Source organism: Aythya fuligula, chromosome 1, assembly GCF_009819795.1.
Source record: "Aythya fuligula isolate bAytFul2 chromosome 1, bAytFul2.pri, whole genome shotgun sequence".
Lineage (NCBI taxonomy): Eukaryota > Metazoa > Chordata > Aves > Anseriformes > Anatidae > Aythya > Aythya fuligula.
The window spans coordinates 87,081,309-87,107,305 of record NC_045559.1 but is presented as its reverse complement, the minus strand read 5'-3'; the positions used below and the strand labels follow the sequence as shown (position 1 = coordinate 87,107,305).

At 46.7% G+C, this 25,997-nt stretch overlaps 1 protein-coding gene across 3 annotated transcripts in view; it reads right to left on the bottom strand.

The window, feature by feature from the left end:
* The window catches only part of LSAMP (limbic system associated membrane protein), an 873,680-nt gene that overhangs the window by 91,063 nt on the left and 756,620 nt on the right, over nt 1-25,997 (bottom strand). For all 3 annotated transcript variants that reach the window (XM_032181799.1, XM_032181789.1, XM_032181807.1), the window contains one exon: nt 5,124-5,249. In XM_032181799.1, the coding sequence (XP_032037690.1) occupies nt 5,124-5,249 (126 nt within the window). The remainder of the gene's footprint in view (nt 1-5,123; nt 5,250-25,997) is intronic.

The window sequence follows — 25,997 nt, the reverse complement described above, 5'->3', positions numbered from 1 at the left end:
TATTTGTGTTGTGAATAACACGAATATCCAGATTTGTTCACATTATCCTCAGAAACACAAACTGTTTGAGTCTTGCCAAGTTCCCATCTTTAAATAACTTTCCATGGCAATGAGTTCTACAGCTGTTTATAAACATATTATATGTACACCATCTCAATTACACAGAGCAGGCAGGCACTCTGCTGTATTCTCTCTTCCTTCTAAACTTCCTCTGTTAAGGCAAATTCTCTAAGACTCAATGAGAATTTCTAGCACCCTCTAGGGAGAATCAGACTGGCATATTTGACAAGCGTTCCCATCTCCTTTCGTTTTATGCTGTGACATGAAACTTGGGTGTTGCAATCAATACTTATCTTTTTTGCTCTAGACTGTTTTTTTATGCTGTGATTACTGCTGTAATAACTAAGCTCCTTTTTTTTTTTTTTCTGAGCCAAAGTGTGTATCTTCAGACTGTCAGGTGGAATGTGAGAGAATCCAAACTCTTCTCTTCCACATCTCGCTGCCTCGCTGTGCTGAGGCGAGGGAAGTTGGATTGGGAATTAAATACCTGATGATTTGACACAGGTTTCACGCTGTTATAGGAAAACTGAATGGTTTGCTACTCAACTGGTTATGCAGAACCAGTAGGTCCCAGTCATTCAGCCTTATGACAAAACCCAGAGAGATCAATATGCCACAACACTTGGGTGCCAATCTCACAGCACCCTGGAGCAAGGCTCTCAGGGAGGTTTTAACCACCAGTGCCTTGTAGGAAAGCAGCACAAGGATGAATGGGACTGTTTCTGTCAGTATGACTATGGTCTCCTGAGGACAGGAGCCACCTTTTTCTTCTGTTTCTCTACCCAGACAACGGGCTTGGCAGTGAGATCTCCTGGTAAAGCCAAGACCTTGCAACAACTCTCCATGTCCACATTGCTGCTAACCTGATTCACAAGGGGCCACTCTTCAGGGCTTCTGTTGAGAGGGAGGTTATTGATAAGTATATGAACAAACATGAATTTTCATTTTTTCCTATTTTGCTCAGGAAGCTCTTCCAGAAAACCAAGCATCGAGCATGGCTCTGAAAAAGATGGAGTGATGAAGAATGATAAATGATGAGAGAGAGCAGAGCATCTCATAACACGACTGGCCATAGGTGGGTAGGCTGCCCGTGGTAGCCCACACAGAACCTGCCAGCATGATGAACGACGCATGGCCCTGAGCAGGGACCTTGTCCAGGCTGATGTACAACAACTGGAAATTTGATTGGGCTGCATTCAGCGAGGAAAAAAAAAAATCTATACCTTTTGTGGGACATGGATCATGTAGGCTATGAGTTAGTATTACAGAGAAGAAAACAACAGGATAGCACCCACTCCTTACAGAAAGTCACAGAGGGGAGAATCTGGACTCTGTCCCTTTCAAGAGATGAGAGACTAGAGGATATCCTCCAGTGAAACACTCCTGATGCTGACAACTGCTAGGTCATCTAGTTTGTACTGGAAATGACCAATACTCATTCCCGCTCTGAGTGAACAAACCACAGTTTCCCAATAAAGCCAGTTTAGAGGGCTGTTATGGCTGAACATCACGTCGTGGGATGACAAAAGCCACATGGCACGGCAGGCTTAACAAGCCCACAGCTGCATCCTGAGTCGTAGGGGAAGCGATCAGGCTGTGCAGGGAGGTGCTGGCCCACTGCTGGAAGCCGCAGGTCAGCAGTCCCTGAAGAGAGCTCTGCTGGCTGGAGGAGAAGAGCTAATGAAGTTGTTCGTGCTCCCAGGCAACGCCTATTAAACTATCCGTAACTAGTTAGACCCCGCTGCCTGGGTCCTCCAGCATAATAACCTGCCAGAAAAGAAAGAAAAGGGCCTGCCTGACTTTTTCTTCAGCTGCTCTCTCAAAACCCAGTTAGTCAACCATCTGAAGAGGAATGGAGGAGGAGTGCAAGGACTTGCGTCGTTCCAAGGAATGTAATTTCCACTTTCATTACTATACACTGCCTAGAATTAAAGCTGATCTGTATTGTCATTTGCCATTTGAATTAAATATTCCCCCCTTATCTGCCTTCTCCCCAGGTGTCAGAACTACAGTCAACAACCACAGCCACACTTTAGCTATCTCACAGGGGAAGGAGAGGAGGTTTTCCTATGGATTTTTTCAGGGCTCGGGGCCTTACAGTTGAAAAATGCCTCCTTCAATTATAAACTGAAGGGCCAGCAAAGGAAGGGATGCAGTATTTTTTAAAGTGACTATTCTACTTCCTAGAGAGGTGAGTGGGCTACGGTCATTCCTGAGGCCCCGCAGCATTTAAATGAACCATCGCATGCATCCCTGCCTTCTTTGCATAAGGAGCTACACTGCTTTCCCTCTGCATTTGTATCTTCCACCTCCCAGCCAACGAGAAATAAATCATTTCTGCGGTTCTAACTCAGGTAATTAGCCAACAAACACTATTGACCAAATCAATGAATGAAAGAAACAGCAGACAAATTTGCTAATGAACTCCTTCAGGAGAAGTGCACAAAGAAAAAGTAATTTGGCCCTCTCGCCCCCCAGTGCTGGTTTAATTTCACAACCTGTCCATTCAAAACCTCCTACACAAGCTCAATAACGCTCGGTCTTCCAATTCTGCAGTCACGAGTTTAACCACAAAAAGATCCACAGAGAGAGAGAGATTTTAGAAACCTTTACAATGTCTAAAATAGCTCTTTGATGCATAGCAGATGTCCTCAAAACCGGCATGAACAGAGCCAAAATGCTTCACAATCCTGGAAAGAGGAGATTCCAAGATAAGACAGATGTTTCTAACTGCAGCAGCTCTGGAATAGATTTGGGATTTGTATTAATCGTCAACCTCAAGGAAAATATTTAAAAGAAACCCTTGCGTCCCCCATTTTGGGCCATGTGCCTTACTGGGCTACGTGCTGCACGAAGACCTGATGTCTGGCTGAAAGCAGTTCTTCTGCATGCGTAAAAGATAACAGATGGGTTGAGATGCAGAAAGAGAGAGAGTACAACATGCAATGAGACGTGGAAGTGACAGACTGGGGACTGCCTGTCCTTCATCCCCAGCTCTAGCTGCTTAGGAGGGGGGTGCTTGCTAGGATTCACTGCGGAGGGGTGGTCTGAGGATGGATTGGAAGGGGGCCAGTGAGATGGCACTGATGGATGCTAGCAAGGCAATGCCTCTGAGACACATGGCACAGGGGGAAAAGTGTGAGGGGGGCATGCTGGAAGACTGAAAAACAGACCCCGGAAAACCAACACTGGAGTCGAAGCGGGGGTGGGATTCCCCAGTCCTGTTGTTTACCAGAAGGGATTGCCAGAGTCGAAATATGCTCTGAGGAGCCCTAAGAAGAAAGAGAAGAAGTCTGTCTGATACAATGGAGTAGGCGGTACAACTGGGGGGGAAAAAAAAAAAAAAAGCAAGAGCATGCAGCCAAATGAATGAGTCAGGACAAGAACCTTCATATGGCTGTGCTGAACAACGCATCTGATGTGTATCAGGCCTTAGTTTTCATCAAGATTTAATCTAGTCCTCTTGTAACTCCCTTAATTCAGACAACATTAGGCTGCACTCACAGAATAGCCAGGGAGCATCTCCCACTGAAATACAAGAAAGAGTGAGGTGGAGGACCAAAACACTGAAGCAGCAGTAGAATGAACGACTCGGTAATAAATCAACTTTAAGAGCAGAACTGTCCAAGTCAGAAAATTTTGAATACACATAATTAAAGGTGACAAAGATAGGACCTGTTTTCTCATACATGCCAATGGCACAACTGTGCTTAATACTGAAAATAGCAGAAAGTCAGGTACTGACAATGATATCACGAAATATTAGTGTTCCCCCCATCGGCTCTGCCCTTCCCACTTCTTTCTGGCAGTCCTCAGCCATCTTCTTTCTTTCAGTACTGAATGAAATGGGCCAAAAACACAAACTGCATATCTGGCTTTCCAATACACAAAAGCTCAGGAGGACTTTGGTTTGGCTGAAGGGATGAGAGAGGAAATTTGAATAAACCCAGTCTGAACCACAGACCTCAAATCCGGGTGCTTCTGGATGCAGCACTAGGATTGGGCCCTGTTCCAGTATCTCATTCTGCCCATCTCTCTTTAACCTTCTTTGTGCAACTCTTCCCTTTTCTAGCTGTTTAATTGCAGTAAGACAGCTGGACTGTCTCTAGCACGTGCAGAAAGCTTGTACTCTACACACCTCAAACCCTCTTTAACCCTTTTAGATATGGGAACATCACCGAATGCTACTCATATAGAGCTAATGAATGCTTTCCCCATCCACGTCAGATGACAAAAATGTCTCATGGCAAAAAGAAATCCAGTAAAGGGCTCTCTCCTCAAAGGAGGTGAGGCAGAAGAATAGAAACCCACCTCTTGTTCTCATCCCAGGGATAACTTTTTAAGGGATGAAGGTTTCCTTGCAACCCAAGCTGCTATCCCCATGGAGTCTAACTACTGAAAGGACCTTCTCCTTTCTCCTTCCAAGCTTGCCATGTCCTCAAACGTGGGAGGTGCACTTAGATAGCAGAACAACACTCTTGAACAATTCTGCTTCCACCCTGCTCTTCACTCGTCCTGCAAATCAAACACCTCCTTTATTCAACTCACAAAACACAGGAACACTGTCTGCCAAAGTGGAGAGTAATATAATATCATCTGTGCCATTACTTTCCTCTCTCTTTTAAGGCAAATCAGTGGGAAACAAACTCAGTGTGTTGTTTTTTGTTTTTGAAAGATACTCTTCCATGTAATGTCTAAACACAAATCCTTCTCTCTTTCTCCGTCTCTCTCTCCCTCCCTCCCCAGCAGTGTTTTTTCTCCATCCCCTTGATGTTCATTACCAGCAGTAGAGATTGAAACAGCTAGATGAAGACCAAAGCTAAACAGAATTACAAGTCCAATTCTGTAGAGCATCTACTGAAGTAATTTCAGTTGTTCCCTGGGACAACCTGGTTATCGCTTTGGAGGTCATGCTGCAAAACATGCTTGCAGTGCATTTATGAGCCTTGCCGCTTCTCTACAGCTGCCTGAATTTCTACTGAAACTTTGAGTAATGTTGTAAGAGAAAACTACTGCACAGTTCGCAAATCATCAGCACAGTACAGTCCTGTTGGGTCACTTACCTGTTGGGGTGAGGTGCCTCCAGGTGATGACAGGCTCAGGACGTCCATTTGCCATGCAAACCAGGGTCACGTTGCTGCCCTCATTCACGGTGATGTCCGAGGAGATATTGGAGATCTTTGGTGGAACTGTGAAGACAAAAGAAAGTTGGACGTTGTTACTTCTGGAGGACAGCTGGTCTGACTTGTTAACCTGCCTACTTATTAACCAGAGGCAGCCACGAACCCCTCTTACAGGCTGTGCTCCTCATTACTACCTGGTTTTCTGAACTGTATCAGTGCTCCAAGTACAAGGTCCTGGCTTCTCAGTAGACAAGAAAATCAATTCAAGTGCAACAACCTTTTGATGGTGCAGACATGTAAAAAAAAAAAAAAAAAAAAAAAAAAAAGGAATGGAGAAAGATACAGGGAGCAGCGGTCTGATTTCAGGAGTATGCATGGGGTGAAGCAGCCAGGACAGGGAAAGGAAAAATGAAGCAGAGACGCAGGCAAGGTCACAATTGAGCCAGGAAACATTGAAAAAGCAGGGCCTTCGGGCTGTGAGAAAGCAGCCAGCATCGACTAGGGAGAGCACCTGACACAGCACCCCCAGAAAGTCCAACAGTGATGGGAAACCAGCATAACTCACGTCAAAAATCACACAATGAGGAGACCAAAACAGCGTCTCCAGGAAAACCTCCTGCACCAGACTTCCTCTAGTTTCCTTAACTTTCTCTTCTGCGAGCTGTCTTACAGGGGTATGTCTGCTTCAAGGAGCTACAGCTAGAAATGAACGGCCTTTTTGGCACCTGTGGTGCTTTGTGCCTGGGGGCCTGGTGGCTGCAGGCCTCCAAGCCTTCTCCCCGGGGCAGGGCAGGCCGTGGCTGCTTCTCCTTCCTCACATCACGTCCCCCTTCCATGCTTCACACCCAGGAGGAGGTGAGGGAGTTTGGCTAAAAGGGAATCTTCTGATTTTATTTTTTCCTTTCCCCAGCATCCAAATGTGTGCATAGCGAGGAATGAAACAACATCATTTTCTGCTTTGCTTACCACAGAGTAAACAGCCACCTCCCCTTCCCACTTCTTGGCAGGCCCTGGTGGGGAGCTTCAACCACCCTGATATTTGCTGGATGGGTGAAAGCGGTGGGATCGAGCAGCCCAGGAGATACGGGGATTCAAGAGTTAAACACGTATTAATGGTGTGCTCTTGCAGCAAAGAACAACCATATCCTGGGTTATATTAGCAAGAGCATAGCTGTGTAAGTGGAAAAAAAGTGATTTTCTCTCTCTATATATATATACGGTGCTTCAGATGTTGTCTCACAAGCACTAGCCCAATTTTGGTCTGCCCAGTACAAGGATACCACTGACACAGAGGAAGGAGCAAGGCTGCCAGAGGGCTTCCAAGATACTCAGAGGGCAGCAAGCACATGACATACAAGGACAGCACAAGAGCGAAAGAAAGATGAGTGAAGATCTTATTGCTGTCGACAAACACCTAGTGGGAAGGTGCAGAGCAGACAGACAGGCTGTTCTCAGAGGTGCACAGCAAAAAGCAGCAGACAAGAGCTGCTACATGGGCAAAACTCTGACTCGAAATGAGGTAGAAGCTTTCATTTTGGCAAGGTTAAAGATAGGAACTGGCTCCCCGGAGAGGAGGTAGAATCTCTGTCCCTAGAGATATGCAAACCTTGCTTGGATAAAACCCTGAGCAGCTTGCTCTAACTGGCACCGAGAGGGAAGGAGAAAGGAATTTGGAAGCTAGTCTGCTGTGCAGGAGCTTGAGTTGACGGCTGAGCTCCTGGTGAAGCAACCAAAGCAAGGCATGTTGGGGAAACAGTTGTCTGCACCTGGGTCCCCTTCCCAGGAGAGGAGGAATTTCAGAGCGGGGATATCTGCCTCGCAGCACAGCACTGGGTAAAGCGAAGCACAGCAGAAAACTGTCCCCTTTCGCTCAACATCCCCTAACAAACACAAGCCCTGCTGGATTTTTACATCAGTGATTCACCGTAAGCCATCAGTCGTGCATCCCCACACAAAGGGAGAGGTCGGAGAGGACAGAACAAAGCAAAATGAATGTTATTAGAAAAGACTGATGATGTCAAAAATTAGATCCCATCACGTTGAAGGGTGCACGAGAGTTTTGATGGTGGTAAAAGAGATCCATTTCCTGCCTCCTCATTTATCACAGCCCCATACCTGGGACTTTCTGCACAGCAAAATGGGGCCCATGGAGAGCCCCCACAGGAGCAGGGGGCCTGGGGGGAGCTGCTGCCCACCCGTGGGGGACCCGTGCTGGAGCAGTTTGCTCCTGGGAGATGGATGGATGGACCCCGTAGGATGGAGCCGTGTGGGAGCAGTGCTTGAGGAGCTGCAGCCTGTGGGCAGCCCATATAGGATCAGTTTGGGAAGGACGACATCCATGGGAGGGACCCCACGGGGAGCAGGGTTGGAGGAGATGAAGCCTCAGGGAGTGACTGCAGCCCCCATTCCCCTGCCCTACTCAGGGGAAAGGAGGTAGAAGAGGGTGGATGGGGGGAAGGGGTTCTTGTTTTTCTGTTTGTTTGTTCATTTTTTGTTTCCCACTGCTCTAGCTTGTTAGCAATAGGTAATAAATTACATTAATCTCCCTATGCTGAGTCTGTTTTGCCTGGGATGATAATTGTTGAGTGATCTGCCTCTCCTTATCTCAACCCTTGAGCCCTTTCCATCGTATTTTCTCCCCCTTTCTCTTTCGGGAGGGGGAATAAGAGAGCAGTTGGGGTGGAGCTCAGCTGCCCGCAGCTTGGGGTTCGCATCAGGAAAAAAAAGCCACACAAAAACCAAGAAAAAGCCTGTTCTGGGCTAAGCTGAAGTAGGTCTAGCAGATGGAGGCTCTGGCAGAGCGGTCAATGCCCGACCAAATGGTTGAGCGGGCAAAGCCGCGGCTGGGCATCAGCAGCGGAGCTGCGGCGAGGACACGTGCACCCTGCCACCTTCCAAAGCCGTCAAGTCCTTTTAGCTTGCAGCGCATCAAATACACTCAGAAAATACAAACAGATCTGGCCATGCAGACCAAAATGCCCAAGAGGAGGAAGATGTGGCCAGATGGACGTATCTGGCTTTTCAACGGAGGCAGAGAAGGGCATTCAAGGCTGAAATCCTGTTAGGAGTGTAATGGCTGGTTGCCGTCAGCTGCCACCTTGGTCGGAGGGCAAGGAAAGGCTGAGAGGGAGGGGAATAGGGTAGGAAATAATCTCCCTGTGAATTAAAAAACAGAACAAAACAGTTCATTTTAGTCTGCTTAGAAGCCAGCCGGCATTAAAAGTGACCAGATCTTAGTGGACAGTAATTTCTCTCAGAATAATAATAATAAAAAAGTCAGACACTTAATTTTCAGGGTGTCAAGGCAGCATTTTAAAATGCTGAAACTGTCAGCACCAGCAACAGTTAGCATTGCCTCCTTGGCACTTGTCATTACTTTGCACACACCTTTTTAGGACAGTCTTGAAATAAGAAGCTTTGACCTTATTATTTCTTGCCCATGTGTGGGTTGTGTGATGTTTTCACGGTTCCAGACTGCTGGAAGTGTGATTGCTGAGAAAAAAAAAAAATAAAAATCTGTTGGGCCCAGGAACTTCTGGGGTGTCACAGCTTCCTTTTGCCCAGGCATCTTTTGGGTGACATCTCTCATCTGGAGAAACCTAGTGCCTGGCCTCTGTAAGCCATTAGCACGAGCAGAGCCACCACAGCACGAGAAGCACTACAGTTAAATAATACTTTGAGGCATTTCCCTATTCAGACTAACAACTTGTCCCTCCAGAGACAAGCTGCTGTCAGACCCTTCTGGCTGTGGGGACCTTGAGAAAGCACTGCCAGGCCTCTGGTACTTCTGAGGAAGAACTGTCAGACTCTTTCCTCCCTCTCAGCATAAATGTAATACAAGACAGGCATCACCCTGTGCTTAGGATCCCACTGGATGCAGCTGGGAGAAGAGATCGATATGCAGAAGACCACACACCATAGTGTAGCCCTGTGGAAGATAAGCACAGCCCGGTGTCCCTCCTGCTCCATCTGTGGAAAAGCAGGATGCTGTACCCATACCAGGGACAGATTCTGGAGAGCTAGAAACAAGCTGTGGGAAGAACGGCTTGAAACTTGTATAATTTATTTCTTCTATGTTTCACATCTACTGGACAAGTCTGAGGCCAGCTCAGCATCTCCTCGTGCATGCCACTGGTAATAAATAACAAATACCAAACTAACCAGCAGCCGTTCTTCTTGAGAAACTCCACTCTGGAAGAGCAGGGGGCCGCAAGGCAGAAGGGGGGCAAGGGCAGAGCTGGTGTCGAAATTCAACTCTAAGGCACAGCGCAGTGACAGAACTAGGTAGGAAGGGGCTGCGCAGAACCTGCCTTGCACTGAGCCTGTGCAAGTTAATTGCTGTCAATCCTTCACTTTCATGACAACTGCAACTCACATTAATTTAAATAATAAGAAAGACGGAGACATGAAAAATAGAGCACACTCCCCCAGCGCAATCACTGTTGCTCTCAAGATGAAAGCAAGTGATTTGTTTCCACAAAACATTACTGTGTCTCAAAAACACCCACTACAGCAGTTATTACAAGCCAGGGGCCGCATACAGGAGGTAGCGAGGAAACCACAAAGAGAAAGTACAACATCTGTTGTTGTTATCCTTACCTTTTATGACCAAAACCCTTGGGAGCTCAAAACTCCTCCTGAGATATTAGCTGGGATTGCGTGGGCCAGGTCAGCGTTATCATTTCAGGCTATGGAAGTAGGTAATGAGTGATGCTACACCTCTAATCTCCTAGGAAATGAGTCAGCCCGCTGCTAAGAGATGTGAGCTGGCAGCCAGGAGGCCAGCTCCCGAGTACCTTTCCAGGAGTGCAACAGGGGATGGAATAAGAAAGCATCAGGGCCAGCCTTGCTGGTTCGCAGCTAGACTGCCTGGCTGCTCCCTTTTAGCTAACGGGGCTCTGCCCAGGACTTGAAGTTGCAGTCTTAGTCTCTGGAGCAGCTGCTCCCCGTTTTGAAATCACAACATTCAGGTGTTTTGTCAATAAGTCACAAAACACATTAAAAAAAAAAAAAAAAAAAAAAAAAAAAGTAATTCCTACTCCAGAGAGCTAAAATACAGCAAAAGCCATTTAATCTACCCGGGAAGCAAACAGCAGCAAAAATAAGAAAGCCCAACAGCCCATTATCTCCATTTAAGCACTCTAACTGCTCGTCCCAAGAAGGGCGCCTCGAATACAGGCAAGGAAGTTACCACGAGCCCTGCCACACATCCCCATTAGTTAGTTACCTCCTCCGGTCTGTTTACTTCCCTCTCTATTGGCAATCAGGACCCCCATCTGCTGGGGAAAATAAGACTCCCACCCACTGATCCGCAGGAGCCCCTCGCTTTCAGGGCAAAAAGCAAACCTCAGGACTTCTCTCCGAAGTCAAAGGAACTTTGCAGCCACTAAAGCCCTCGGCAGGTGCCTATCAATTAGCCTCCAGAGTTCTCATTTCCTTGTCCCCAGCTCCCAATTAACAGCACTTTGCAACAAACACAAAGAGGCTAATAGGCCCCAAGGCAGAGGCAGGGGGGATGCTGACCACCGCACGGCCCTTGAATGCTTCGGAGCTGCCACCTTGCTCACCACAATCAGGGGTCCTTTCCTAGGGCAATTAATTGACAGCAAATTGGCCTCATTAGTCATTGTTTAGGCAAAGCGGGAGTGGGGAGAGAGAGCTTGAAGAAGGGGCTGAGCTGCTAAACACAACCAAATGGTTTAATTTCCCTCTTCGGTGTGCAGCAGGGTAATGGCAGCTTTCTGCAGCAGTGACAAGGAACAGCTTGTTGCTGCTTAGAGCCGCGCGGGGAGGGCTGGAAAGTAAAATCCAGACACCCTTTGGGAGGTGGCATGCTAATGTTGTGGAAGCACTTCACAGATGAAATGCGACATGAGAGCCGAGATGTGTTTCTTTACGGTCTGATTCATGCTGGAGCCTCAACCAGAGAGGGATGAAGCTGTCACCAGGGCAGGAGGGCAGAGACTGAAGTTGTTGAACTTCCCTGAAGAGAGCGGACTCTGAAAAACCCCTCTGACTTTCTGCTCTGCTTGGTTTGCTTCACCCTGCTAGCGCCTCTCTCAGCGGCCTTAGCGCTCTGGTGAAGTAGAAGGAAACACTGAAGGCTTGGTTTCGTGTTGCGTTGTGTTTTTTACATCTCCTGGGAATGAAAAAAAGCTCTCCAAGTACACTGCAGCGCTTTTATAAGGTGCAAAAACTGCTTCTTTCTATTGTCTGACGGGGGGGTGTCTCATCGCTTCCATCCCTGGCAGCCTTTAGGGAACAGCCCACCCCAGCCAGAGCATGGGAACCGCTGAAGAGATCTGCAGCCACCAGCCCACTCATGGCCCAGGGTGGCAGATTCCCAGATTTCCACCCGAGCATCGCTCGGAAGCACGGAGAAGCTGGGCTGAAGGGAGCACGGGGGCTGCTGGCGTGGCCCTCGCGTCAGAGCGAGCTTCCCTCTTCGTGCAGCTGAGCCTCACCCGCCGGGATGCCGCAAAGGAAATGATTTAAATCGAAACGGGGACGGCGCCGAGTGCGCTGGCTGGGAGCAGGGGAGCAAGCAGGATGCTGTAAATCAAAGCCGGGTGGGAGGCCCCCCCAGGAACGTGTCAGACCTCGCTGCATTCGAGGAGAGTCGGTGCTGACAAGCCAAACCTTTTCGTCCAGAGGAAAGCTCTGCCTCATCTGATATACATTTAAGAGCCCGGGCTATTTTTCCACGTAAAATTGCGTGGCAAACTCTCTCGGTGCATTGTTTCCTCGCAGGGAGAAGCATGGGGTGTAAACCTGCTGGGCTGCTCTAGCTGTCAGCCATTGGAGAAGTCAGCACAGAACCAGGCTCTACTGCTTGCATTCATTTCCACCCATTTACTTTTTTTTTTTTTTTTTTGAATCTTGTCTCCATGAAATTGTCAAGAGAGAAATTATTCCACTTCCTGAGTGAGAGAGAAACAGAGAGAAGCAAATATCTCCAGTCTCCAGCCAACCTCATTTCTCAGCGCGCTGATGTGATGCTGTGGGACAGGGGTAGAAGCAGTCTCAGTCCTGCCCTGAGCCCAGTGCCTCAGCTTTAAATCCAGACTCCAGCCTTTTTCCCTAACGCAGTTCCAGCTCCAGGCCTGAACCCCAGCCCTGGTCCCATGCTGACACCATTTCCCCTAGGATTTCTGTTGTCTCCCTAGCAAAAGGGGTAACCAGCCCTCCTCTTCTGGCGCAGATCAGGACAGCAGGTTCCCAGCTGCATGCTGAGCACAAAGCACAAGCCAGGCATGTGCCTGATATCCCCTTATCTCCAGATTTGGACCTCTGCATATGAAGTATTGGTTCCTTGCTACGCCATTTCTTTTCTTTCCAATTAATGCATCAAATTTACGCCGGGGTTGCAGTGATCCGCTTATCTGTGGTTCATTCGTCTCCTTAAACAGCAGCTCTGCGCGTTTGCCATTGGTGCTGCTTGGGCTCTTTCAGCTTGAAAAACGGCCTGCAAGTGCTTTCTAACCAGCCCTCCCCAAGAAGCCTGCTGTGAAAGCACAGCCTTGTTCACAGGACATGTGTAAGCAACAACAGAAGTGCTTGCCACGCTCATCCCAAGGGATTAACCCTTGGACCGCTGCCTAATCCCAAGCACTTCAAGGGCCACAGATGTACACAGCATTTGGTCTTTGTGCTTCAAGTGTGTTTATGTTTTCCCTCAGACCCTTTGTTTTAAAACCTGGAAGCATTTACATGCAGGACTGACATAATACGTGATCTTTTCTTCTGCAGATATAGTCCACCATCCTGGAAGATAAATTCGGTGAGGAAAAAATCTCCTCGGTGTCCAGGCCCTCCAAATGCACCTCTGAGAGTTTTGTTAAGACAAAACTTTTTCATAGAAATATTAAATGCGTTGGATGTACATGGGATTCAGCAAATCCTAATGTACAGCCTTTTTTGGGCTTGATTCAAAGCCCAGGGAGCTCCTCCTTTGATGTTAATGGCCTTTGGACAAATTCTTTTAAAGCAAGAATGGCTGATGACTTCAGGAAGCGTTGCAACTAGAACAGAAATGCTTTATTAGACAATTAAGAGAAAGAAAAAAGAAAAAAAAAAAAAAAAAAGCCAGATTATGGCTTTTTAACTGAGTCCCTGCAGTCCTTGGTTGCTGCCTATCAACTTTTTTCGGGAAGTAGACTAGAGAGCACAAGCCAAGGCATGGGAAGAAAACACAGAGAAAAGCCAATGTCATTCCAGGGCAAGAGGTACAGGTTCACAGAGCAGGTTTCGATGAGTTATTAAAATGACTGGGATTTTCTGATTAGCAAAGCAGGGGAGGAAGTTAGTTTCAGCTGACATCCCACTCTGGATGAAGACAAGGTTGAGACAAGGCTGTCCATCACAAATTTATGGTCAGGAGAAACACAGCCAAAGTGTTTTGTTTGTTTTTGTTTGCTTTTAATTTGTTTGTTTATTGATTTGTTTTTGAGATTGTATACTCTTGCTTATGTTCAGCTCTTTTAGGACAGATGAGACAGAAGAGAACAGCCTTCACGGACCACCAGATGGAAATCTACACCCTGGCTGAAAAGGCAGTTCTCTTCAAGCTCTGTTCTCGGATTCCTTTGGCCGCCTGTGGTATATCCCACAGCCTCTGCGATAAACCACAGGGAGGTGCATACAATGCTCTAAGTGTCTTGTGCATACCGCACACCCAAGGATCTGGCTCCGTTTCAACCGAGACAGACAGCTTCTCCGTGACAAGCCTGTCACTCCAATCAAATGCACGTGGTAGATGTAAACCAGCTTTTACTAGCCGGCTTTCCTTCCTTGCGCATTGGAATGAGCAAAATGGAGTGGGACAGCTTGCTGTAACCACGTTTTAAGATTGCTTTCAGGCTTCTAGGAGAAGTACAAAGCTAGTGTAGTACTTTGGGACTGCTGGCTTTGTTTCTAGTACAAAGTATAGAGACCAATGCAAAAAAATCCCATACTCAAACCTTTACATACTTTGGATAAAATTCACTCCTGCGTGATTCACACTGTTTCCCCAGGAAGAAGATTCACTTTGTCCAATTCAATGAATGATGACTGTCTATAACAGAAGCCACCATAGCTCATTACTGAGTAGTCAGGTCAGCAATAAGAAGATTTAGCACAGAGCAGCTGCCTCTTCTGATGCTGAAAGCCCCGCCAAAAATGAACCTGAGCCAAAGCCTCATCTCCAAAAAGTTGCGAATTCCGAGCACGAAAAAGACTCTAAGTGCAACTCCACATTTTTTTCAGCTTGGGCTGCTCAGCGCATTCCTGCATTGTCACTATTGCTGGATCCACAGATGGTGGCCTTCCTCAACACGCGCAGCTATGAAATGCCAGCTGCGAGACCTTCAATTGTTAGCTATTGTTGAGCTCGGGGAGAGCTGCAGCAGCGCCTTTTCTAAAGGCCACAATGTTATCATCAGCCATCTGAGAAGGGAGAGACAGAGAGTTCAAGGCAAAGAATCCCTTCTGTCAGAAACGCTCCTCTGGACAAATCTGATCCAGCAGAAAAGACGAGAAAACAAATCGCGTGCTCCTGAAGTGAAGGCATCTTCAAACAAAATCAGCAGCTGGCTGGAGCTGAGATGTAATTGCGGTGACTTCCTTCCCACAAACCGAGCGGGAGGCGAGTTTCTGCTACCCGAGCTGCCCTGCCAGAAGAAAGAGCGCTCTGTTTCGGTTCAGCCACGTGCAGCAGCACCTTGAGGTCTGGGAAGTTTCCCACTGTTTTTGTTTTCCCAGCTTCGCCGTGTGGTAAGGACACGCTGCGTATGCGCAGACAACCGCAAGGGATGTGAGGGATGGATTCCAGGAGCTCTGCTCTGTAAACACATCACTGGTGCCATTTCAATTAAAGGAGAATCTCTCCCAGACGGCCAGGCACGAGGCTTATTCCTTATAACCTGCAACTTTATCGAGGCACATAAAAACGCTGGCTGTCCCTTTTCCCCCCAGTTCAAGTCTGAACTCTTCAAAATTGACAGGATTATTATTATTTTTTTTTTTTTTCTTGCTGGTGTTTTTGCAGCGTTAGCAAACTGAGGTACTTAGCATATTATGTGCTAGGACTGCAAAGAGGTAGAAGGGACCAGAGCCTTGGGTATGCAAATTCCACTGGAGCTGAGAGGAATTACCCACCCAGATCATCCTGAGAGGATGGGACCATATATCAGAATGGTATATCAGAAGACTGGGTGTTTACAAGAAAGCAGCAGCAGGATTTTGTAAGAAGTTTCAGAATAGTGAGTATCAAATTGAGAAAAAATAGGTAGATATTGGTCTTTTACGAGGATAAGGTTTCGTCCAGAAAAGATCTCCAGCACCCTTATGCTGAGGCAACAGCTCTACAGACACGCTTTGTCTAAAGTTTTGCAAGAAAAATCTCCCCACTACAGAAATCTAGCACTGCTGGCTGAAGAGCAGGAATGAGGTGATTCCCCCTATTGCTCAAAAGACAAAAAATGCTAATCAAAACCACATATGCTTCCATCACAGCAAGGGATCAAAAGCTAAGCCCAATGGAAAACACAAGCCACATCTCTGCAGTAACAGCATGTCTACATCTGAGCACCTCTAACATCCCAGTGAGCAGGATAAGCAGTCCTACCCAAAACTGAAGAGAGGAATGACTTGGTAGGTCTGGGATCCCAGGTTCTGCAACTGGTGTGCTGCACGCTTTTCCTATAACCTTGAGTAAGTCAGGCCACCTTTCTGAGAGCCACTCGTCCTTATTCTCAGTGAATTACCGTGTGCAAGATGTATGGCATCCCCAGTGACTGGCACCTGACTGGTGTCAAGGCAGCTGTGATGCCTTCACCTCTACAGCTCCAAACCATCAGCAGGAGGGGTAGGGGAAGAATTTCTCCAAAGCCTCACACTGTTAAAGAGAGTTCCCTCTGAGGAATTGTCATGCTGCAAACTTCCCTGGCACAGCAAAAAGTGCAAACCCAAGGCAGATTCTGATTCTTCTTTGCTAATAGAAAATAAAACACTCTTTTACAGGCTGAGGGAGTTGGGGTTGTTCAGCCTGGAGAAGAGAATGCTCTGGGGAAACCTTATAGTGGCCTTCCAGTACCTAAAGGGGGCCTACAGGAAAGCTGGGGAAGGATTCCTAAAAAAAGATTTAATTAGGTATCAGGAAGAAATTCTTCACTATGAGGGCAGTGAGGCACTGGCACAGGCTGCCCAGAGAAGCTGTGGATGCCCCATCCCTGGAGGTGCTCAAGGCCAGGCTGGATGGGGCTTTGGGCAACCTGGGCTGGTGGGAGGTGTCCCTGCCCATGGCAGGGGAGTGGAACTGGGTGGGCTTTAAGGTCCCTTCCAACCCAAACCATTCTGTGCTTCTAAACTGGTTTTCCAAAACGCAAACAGGGAGAGTCAGCCATGTTGCTCATAAATCCAAGGGAAATAGCAGGGCCCACAAAACACTGCACAAACTGAAAAAGGAATAAAAGTGTAATCAATATAGTTAGGGATACTGATGGATGAGAGGGATGCGCTCCTACGCTTTCTCTCCTGATGGTCATGATATACTGGAGCCTGCAAAACTGATTTCCTTAAAGTATGAAGAGCGATAAAAATAGAAGAAATTTTGCATCAGAACACAATGATGAAAACTCTGCCAAAGCCTAAAGGAAAAGCAGAGATATAACCGAGATGGCATCACACTATGGATCAACCTGCCACTGGATCAGGCACAGACACTCATGACAAATAGGCACAAGGGATGCGGCGCAAATACAGTGTGACACCATATCCTGGGCATACGCTTGATGTATGGAGGATTAAATACCACACACACACATTGTTCTGGGTAGATTCTATCTAGTGTTGACAGATACCTGAGGGATCTGTCTCTTTCTTTATATACTTTGGCAATTGCCATGCCAACACAGGATTATGGGACTGGCGGGGTGAGGAGGAGAGATCATTTGCTACTCTGTTTAACAGAGGCCTTATCCTCTGGGGGGATTTTGTCAAAATGCTGGACTTCTTAAACGATATTTCTACCTGCCTCAACACATTTGGGGTTGATGGCCATTTCTCCTTTCCTCTGTCCTTGTGACACAACGTCTCACTCCTCCGCAGTCCCAAACCAGCCTTAAAGCAAGCGTGGTTTCTGTAAGCTGGGCTGAAGGCTGCTGCCCTCAACCCTTGATCCCATGCATGCTGCAAAGAGAGAAGAAAGTAGGTAACGTGCTGCAAAGCCCGATTCCTTTCCCCCTCTGACTGACGGCTCCGTTTGTCAAGAGAGACAGGCTGTCTTGAGCCTGAGATATCTAACTATCACCTGGGGAGGCTATTAGAGGGAGAGGGAGGGAGAGGACGTCAGACAGAAACACAGACACGGCCAGACAGACAGAGGGAAAGGTGAGCTGAGGAAGTGGAAAAAGGAAAGGAGTGACAGAAGATTGCAGATGAGAGAAAGACAGTAGCACTTGATGAATTAAGTTGTCAACTTTGGCATCACCTGTGTACCTTGTCATGCCAATAAATTCATTGAAGCTGAAGCTGTACTGAGAGTTAAGAGTGAGAGTGCTGATGGAAGGAAGAAATAACAGCCCATTTAAAGACTCAGAGCAATTTATTAGTTACCTCTGAAGGGAAGCAGTGACACCAGGGAAGGAGAGGTGCTCCCCCATCACGCTGGGCAGGAAAACTCGTTTTGGATTCAAGACACCCACCCAGCTGCACTGCAGAATGCAAGGAAATTGACAGAGACCTGGTTCAAGAAGGAGAAATGCAGGGAAGAGACTCGCTGAAGTCCAAGGGGAGCAGTGCAGATGTGCTTCTTTGTGCCTCAAGCCAGCCATTGACACGTGGAAGGAAGATGCTGACAACAAACAGGCAAATGTTCATGGTGTGAGAGGAGGCAAAGGGTGCTGAACGTGGTCAGCACTGCAGTACTGGGGGAATACTGACAGTGGAGATGGAAGCCACAGCTCTGGAACAGAGGGGTGCAGTGACAGAAAGCTGAGAGGGAGATAAAACTCTGCTGACTTTGAAGCTGGAAGCACAGCACCAGTTGGGCAGAATTACTGGAGGTATTTGCTTCCAAGAAGGAGAAATTCTGACATGGCCATACTTGTGGAGAAGCCACTCTTCAGCTCGAGTGAAACACGAAGACTTACAACTGTCCAGGGCATTTGGAGAGTGTGTGTGTGCACGTGCACAGCACCGGGCAACGCAAGCAGAGAAACAGTAGGTATGGCATGACACCATCACATGTGGATACCTGTCTGTGTGTATATACATACAAAATACATATATGTTTCAAATGCATACATATGTAGGCAATACATACACACACACGAGCACTTACACTGCATTTTGCTCCTGAAACTTGCTGCCTCTTCGAGAGCTCTCATTCGGCTGGTGGTCTGTGAACTGCCAACCAGCCAAGACAAAGCTGTCCTGCCTGTGGTCCCCCGAGCCGCACAGTGCAGCTCTGTTGGCTGCCTTCAATTTGATGGGAAATGAGCACGGGGAGCCCACTGAGCCAGGCTCTGTTCTGATCTGACTGGTCCCCACATCAGATCAGCTGTAGTGCCCTCAGGCTGCGGCGCGGTATTAAAGTTGAGGGCAGCTTTAATCTGCTCTGCTGTTTGCACAGTGGAAGCTGTGCTTCACCTACTGGGAAATCACAGAGACGTCCCTCATTTGAGCAAAGTGGGCATTTCTTTTCCAGGAGTTGTGACCTGTGGGTTCGTGCAACTTAGTTTAAACGATCCAAACTGGTGGCTGCCAACTTTTCTCACTCTGAAGACACCTCGCAATTTCCCAGGGGAAGTACAGGCTCCGTGTAGTGAACGTAACTGTCCTGACAGCTGGTTCTGCTTTCCTGAGGTGCACAGGCTTCTTGGGAGGCACAGATGGAAGGGGGAAGATGACTCGGTGAAGGACCTGGGGGTGAGAAGGTAAGCTGGAGCTTAGCTCAGCCTGCAATGCGGAAGAAGAAGGGTGAGCTGAGGAGCAAGGCTGCCTACACAGAAAGGTTGGTACTGAGATTAAGAAAAGCCAAAAAACTGACAGCAAGCTGCCCTGCTCTGTCACACCAAGAGATCCTATGCTGCAGAGCCCAGTACCATCTTAGCTGAAGGATGCAGAGAGCTTTGAGCAGGTCCATTTACTCAGAGAAAAAGCTGCAAAGCAAGGAATTCAACAGGAATCAGTACTTGTGATTGCATGCCAAGTTGTGCACACCAATGTCATAGAGAAATTAAAGGAATAAAGAATATTTTCTGAAGAAACAGGTAGCAATGGACGCAAAAGATACTGGGGGCTGGCAGAAGGGGGAACAGAGGGCAAGGCAGAACCAGCAGGTGACTGACAAAATGGAGAACAAATCATGTAATTAATCTTGAAAAGATCTTCTTGAAAAAACATGGTAACAAAGGCACAGGTAAGGAGGATCGCAGAAGAAGCCTGCAAGAAGCATGCCCACATATACTGCCTTGCTGCCAGCAAGCTATCTCGTGGCTCTGAGATGATTGTTCCACCCCTCTTTGCCCTCTTTTTTCCTCCTCTTCTGCCTCTTCTCTCTCCCAAGACTTTGGATCAAGGAATGCCCCAGCCATGTACAATATTTAATGCACCATTAGCCTCGGTCTTACTTGAGCTTTTGGGTTATTGTCACAATAGAAATGCAACAGCCCAGAATTTCAGACTCACCACTCTGCAGTTTGACCAAGGTTTTTTTTTTTTTCTTTTTTTTTTTTCTCTTTTGCAAAGACCAGTGCTGTAATCCAGGCCTACTTTTAGAAAACCTAATTTGCAGACATGATACCTTGCAGAGGAAACATTCTTAGCTGGAAAATTTCCTGCCTCAAAAAGCCGTTTATAAACAGCCGTGACCAACCTGCTCTCCTGGAACTGCTGAGGAGCCCAGAACACCTCAAAGAAGGCTCGCCTGTAGCTGGGTCTAGCCAAGGAACCGATAATGGCATTGTGAAGCAATGATGGGATCACGCTAGAGGCTACAGAAAGGAAGAAAGACTTTTATTTGGAAATACCATTCAATAGTAGGTACGCTGATTAATAAATAAATGAAAAGAGGTGACATTCATGATGACATTTAAATAACTGAGGTGCCAACTGCTCGTTAAAATACCACATGGTAAAGAAAGAGGCAAACAAAGAAGCAGGGCTTGGACAAGCAGTGAGTAACGGTGACCCAATCAATTTAACTATTGATAAAACACAGGTGAGGAAATATTCAGGAAAGAAAAAAAAATCTCTGTAAATCATCAGCTAATGGATTAAATGCATCTGAGTGCGAGATGGAAATTAACCGATCAATTCACTCAACAGCTGCTAATTACATGTGACAAGGCACGCAGAATTCAGCAGGTACACGGGGCTCGGAGGAAAGCAGCCCTGGCAGAAATATTTGGAGGCTGCCTCTTGCCACCGTGGGGTAGGATACTTACCCCAGCGAGAAAATGCGATTGCTGATTAAATACCAACTCTGCAAATATTTGAAGTCTGTATTTCAAGAGCGTGGAAAGGAGGGTTCCTTCCTACTGCTTCGTAACAATTCGCAACATTAGGTATAAATATACGGTATCAAAATTAACATGCCAATCTAAACAAAATTAAACGTAATGATACAGTCAAAATGAAACGTTTTTGCCTCATTTGCAGTTAAACGTTTTGACATTAGCAAAATGAAACGAGGAAGTTAAAATGATTTGTTGTGACACTCGTCTGTCAAAAAAATTTGTTGCATCACCACGCTCCTGCAAAACACTTTGACGCCGGCAAAACTGATCTGCCAATGGGAAGCTCTCTCACTTCTTCTGATCACTGCTTTCACAGTTTTATTCTGAATCATCGTTCACAGCACTACATGGCTGACCACTGATCCATTTCAGTTTGCGTTGGTCTTAGGAAATTCTGCTAGTTCTTCTCTCCCCTTCCTATATACTGACCCCTTGGGACTCCTTCAAAGTAATGCCCTTGGAGAGTCAGCAGATTGAAGGAAATCTAGGAAAATAAAGAGTAATGATGAACTAATTGATCACCAGGGAAAGATTAGTACCAAAATGTGTTTTTTCATGAACTAGATCAGAACGGGAACATCACTGGTGCAATTCTCACCTTGCACTCTAGCACCGAGTTTGGAATTCACTTTCAGAGTGAGAAGAAGGGCTAAGCCCATATTTAACTTACTGCCTTCACCAGCGATTAAATTATTAATTCAATGGGGAAAATCAGTGAATTGTAAACCAGATGGAAGTTCTAAGTAAGGTAGCTCAGGACTGAAGTTGTAACTCAAGCAATGCCTATTCTGGAGATGATGAGACCTGGGATGGGGCACTCTTCCAGAATCATCAAGCCAACAATATTTATCACCCATTCTCAAACCCCAACCCTGTAACTTGTGAGGGTCTAGTATGCTCTATGCGTGGCCTATGATGCTATTTTTAGATTGTTTTTAAAATTCAGGGTTGAAGGGAATTCGGAGGGCTTAATGTTTAATACTGTGCTTCATGAACTCCTGCTAGCAAATTTAATTCAATCTGTCTTGGGTTAGGAGCACTGTCACGGATTAGAAATTGCCTGAAGAACCATAAACAAGGGATAACGACAAGGGGCATGTAAGAGCAAAGTTGTAAGTAGTTGTAAGTGAGGTGCTGCAGGAATCTGTGTGAGGTCTGCTTTCATTTAACATCTTCATTAATGAGCCTGAAGAAGTAGCTCTCTAATGAAAGCTGGGGATGATGCTCAACTGGGAGGAGCTGCAAACATCCATCAGGGCAGATGAACAAAAAGGGATATGCAGGGATTAGGTACAGGGGCAGAAAAGAACTGAACAAGTTAATTAGCTCTACTGAGGAAAAAAAAAAAAAAAAAAAAGAAAAAGCTTACTATTAGGCAAGATCATGGGTCTGAAGAGACCTGCACACCTTTTTAGACAGAATGGGTGTGCAACTTTTAGATCAAGTTTCTTAAAGCACTGATGAACATAAAAACATGCGTTGTCTAAATTCTAGATACGTAGATGTTAAAGCAGCCTGGCCTGCTATTAACAAGGTACAAATGTAATTTAAGGCCCAATCTAGGAGACATCAGTTCTGGAGATGGCACATTAGCTCATCTCTGTCTTTGCAGACAGGTTAAAGTATATCGACTTTAATAGTGTTTCAAAGATAATGCTTCCCTCATTTGAGGCCCAATAAACCACACTGAGTAAGAGGGAAGAACGCTGACACTCACGCCGTCAATATGCTGAAGAGTAGTGCTGAAGAAATGGAAGGTGATGGCAAAATCCCTGGGACCCAGGCAAATTGCATGGCGGAAAAGTAAAGTTTTGGACAAATTATGAAGGCACCATGTGGTGGAGCAGAGGTCCACCTTAGCACCACTAAGAACACAACGTCAATGGAACAATTTATCCAGGTCTGCTGCAGCGCCTGAAAGATGTAGAAAAAAAAACAGGAGAGGTACTCCTTGGCTTGACAAATCTGAACATAAAAGAGGACACAGCCCCTGCACGACTACTCACTCCAACACAAAGACTGAACTAGACCAGTGCTTGTTCCACCCTATTCCACAGTATAGCTAAGGGTAATGACTACAGGCAGCCTTCATCTGAGACGGATCTCTATACAGCTTGCAGTTAGCCAGAGAAAAGCTTGATATCCAGCTCCCCAATTAGCCTGAAGCACCTCCTCTGTGCTCTTGACATCTACGCTCTTGAAAATTTGGCCAGAATTGGCCCTCCTCACTGTGAATGCAGAAGGACTGCATTTGAAAGTGGTCACTATTTCATGGCAAACACTTCACAACAAGACTACACTACTAAAAAACTAACTTATCCCCTATTACACCTGTGTTCCCTTCTATTTAGTACTTGTACTTTCATTTTTTTTTAAGGGAAGATGAAAGAGGATAAACAATCCGAAGAGAATAACTACTCAGGAATGAATAGATGCAAGCAATCTTGGCTGTCCCCTCGTCCCACCACCTGTGGTCAATTTGTGCCTACTCCAGCTCCTTGGTTGGGGGTACTTAAAATGACTGGGGAATAAAAAAAAAAGTGGAAAAAATACGTATGCTACAAAATGTATGCTTATGTATGCTAAAAAATTCTGAGCGGCAGGGGTGTCAAGGGACAGAGAAGACAAGGAAGTTATCAAAAATAGAATATTTTACTGATTACAGCAGTTCAGAGCTAGGCCCTGCCACTCACTCGCTCTCATTTTGGGCAAGTTCCCACATGCCTTGGCTCACTGGGAGTAAAGATGCTTTTTTCCACCACTCCTTTTTTATCTGGCCTGTTTAGATTGTAGGCTCTGCAGGGCAGAGACCATCTCTTGGTCTTTGCAACCTTGGAAGGACGTGACTGGGGCCTGCGGACAGTACACAGATTTTAATCGGAATAAGCAAAATGAAGCAATGTTCCCCGGTCTGTACCATAAAAATGTGAAACCTAAAGTTAAAAATAAAAATCTATTTTTTAGTTAGCTAAGAGCTAAATAAAGAATCTGAACTAGAAGTTCACTAGCAAAAATGTGCTTTTAATTCTGCATGCTGTTCATTGTAAAATGGCCAAATTAAATATTAAACCATTCCTAAAAAAAAAAAAAATTTTTAAATTGCAACTGGGCTTCAGTAGAACTTGGCAACTCAGTCTGAAATGTATTTTTTTTCCCCTCAGAAAATGATAAGCAGGATGCTTAAAATAACATTGTTTGAGTTAGGTAGTCTAGTTCCATTTTTAAAGACAACGAGGTGAAGAAGGGTGAAACAAAGGGCCCAGAGAATGCACGGGGCTTGATGAAAACCACAGACAACGTGACAGCTTTTGCCAGGAGGCCTCATATTTTCAGTGTTGGGCTTAGATCCTGGGGTCACAGGGTCTATGGAGAAGTAGTTTCTGCAAATTAATAGTATGATGCTCTGAACTGAGTGCTTTGACACATACAGACAATACCCAAAAACAAGTTTAGGACCTAACCTGAGAGGGCAGGCATTCATTTCAGGTTCACAAGCAACGCATAGGGCACCTGGATGCCATAGGTTGGCAGCTAGTTTTGATACCTAAAGCTCCCTTCTCCTCCTTCTCGAGCCAGGAGACCTCCAATTCAGCAGCAGAGCTGTCCGTGTCCTGACAGGCGAGCCTGCTTTGTCCCCTTTCACATCGCCAGCTGGGGGTGGGAGGAGGCGAGAGAGGGTTCAGATGCCTTCCTGGACAAAGGAGGTTTGTAGCTGCAGCCTGATCAACATCGGAGATAAGAGCAGCAACAGCAAATTGGCCCCGATGGGAATGGCAGCAGCACTCTTTTCACCTACAGGCAAGCCAGCAATTACGCTTGCAGTGCCCAGCATCCGTTTTGCTGTTCCTTCCCCTGCTCTCCCCCATGCCCCTCGCTCCCGGACCAGGTGTGCTCAAGGCTACTGCAACGTTAGAAGCAGCTTGGCCAAATCTTCCACTCCTCCCCCTCTCCTGCTCAGGCATCTGGAGCCTGAGCTCTGTCTCACTGTGCTGGATAACAAAATGGAGAGGAGGGCATGGGGAGAGAGGAAGGAAAAAGGACGCGCTGCCACGTGAGTGGTTTTGTTCCACTTGGTGGGCACAGCCTGAGGAAGGTGAAGGAGCATTTGGAGCTCCTACCCTTGGAGGCATCCCTGGACATCAGTATTACAGCTGCTCCAGAAGCACATTGGATTGACCATGTGTGGCATGGAGAGGGCCAGAAGCACTGCACTGCTCTCCCCAGCCGAAGGAGCTCAGCTTCCTTCATTCTTGGTGAACCGGGGGGAAGAAAACGTGAAGGATGGCTTCAATCTGACAGCTCAGCTTATCTATCCACAAGTGAGCTGGAGAAGAGCCATGGGCGTTACCTGGCTTCCCAAGGAGCAGCTCCAGAACCACATCAGATCTCCGGACAGCAAAACTACAGCAGGAGTAGGCAGCGGGCTCTCTCCTCGAGGCAATGGCACTGCTGAGGCTGCTGACAGAGGGCTCCGAGATGCTCAGGTCCCAGCACTGGCTCCAAGGCTGACTGAATGCCTACAGCATCTCCTCCCAGCACGCAAGCCAATAAGCAGGTACTCAAAAAGCTCTGCATTTTGCTACAAACCTCCTCCCCGAGCTCCTTCTTTTGTCCCAGCTCCCCTCCTTACCCTGAGTCAGCACGGCTTAGAGCACCCAGCTACGGGACAAGGGCTTAATAGCATAGCTGGACAAAATTAAAGGGGCGTTATTAATTTGGCAGGTGCTGCTGCCTGGTGTCATGTCCCAGGTTTGTCCTATAGCTGTGCTGATTATTTTCTCTCCTTGGATCGGGGACGTTTCATTTATTAGCACTGAACTTCCCCCTCACTGCCTGCAGCCACTGCTGCTCTGATCTCCCCAATTCACTTTGCAATTAAATTTTGTCCTCTTGTGAAACGACTGTGCAAGAAAGGTCTTGTGCTTTGTTTTCTTTGGTTGTTTTTTTTTTCCCTCAGGTTCCAATTGGTCAAAACAGCCCCTGGAAATCCGAGCAGAATCCCAGAGCAAGACTGGCTGGAAACAGTATTATATGGAAAAAAGAAAAAAAAGAGTCTATAAGACAGAGCTTTGTGTATCTGAAACACTCATCTCAACAGGGAAGGAGGAGAAGGGGCACAGGAGGCCACTAAGTCTTAGCTGCAGAGGCATACATCTGACACAACCATGGAGTTGATGGAGATTTACAAGGAGGTGGCTGGGAAGGAGACACGAGGGGTTTCGCGTTGGGGAAGTTTGGAATGAGGAGCATGAAAATCATCATGTCCTTCCCTCCGTAAACACCGGCAGTCAAACCCACTGATGGGCTGGAAGGC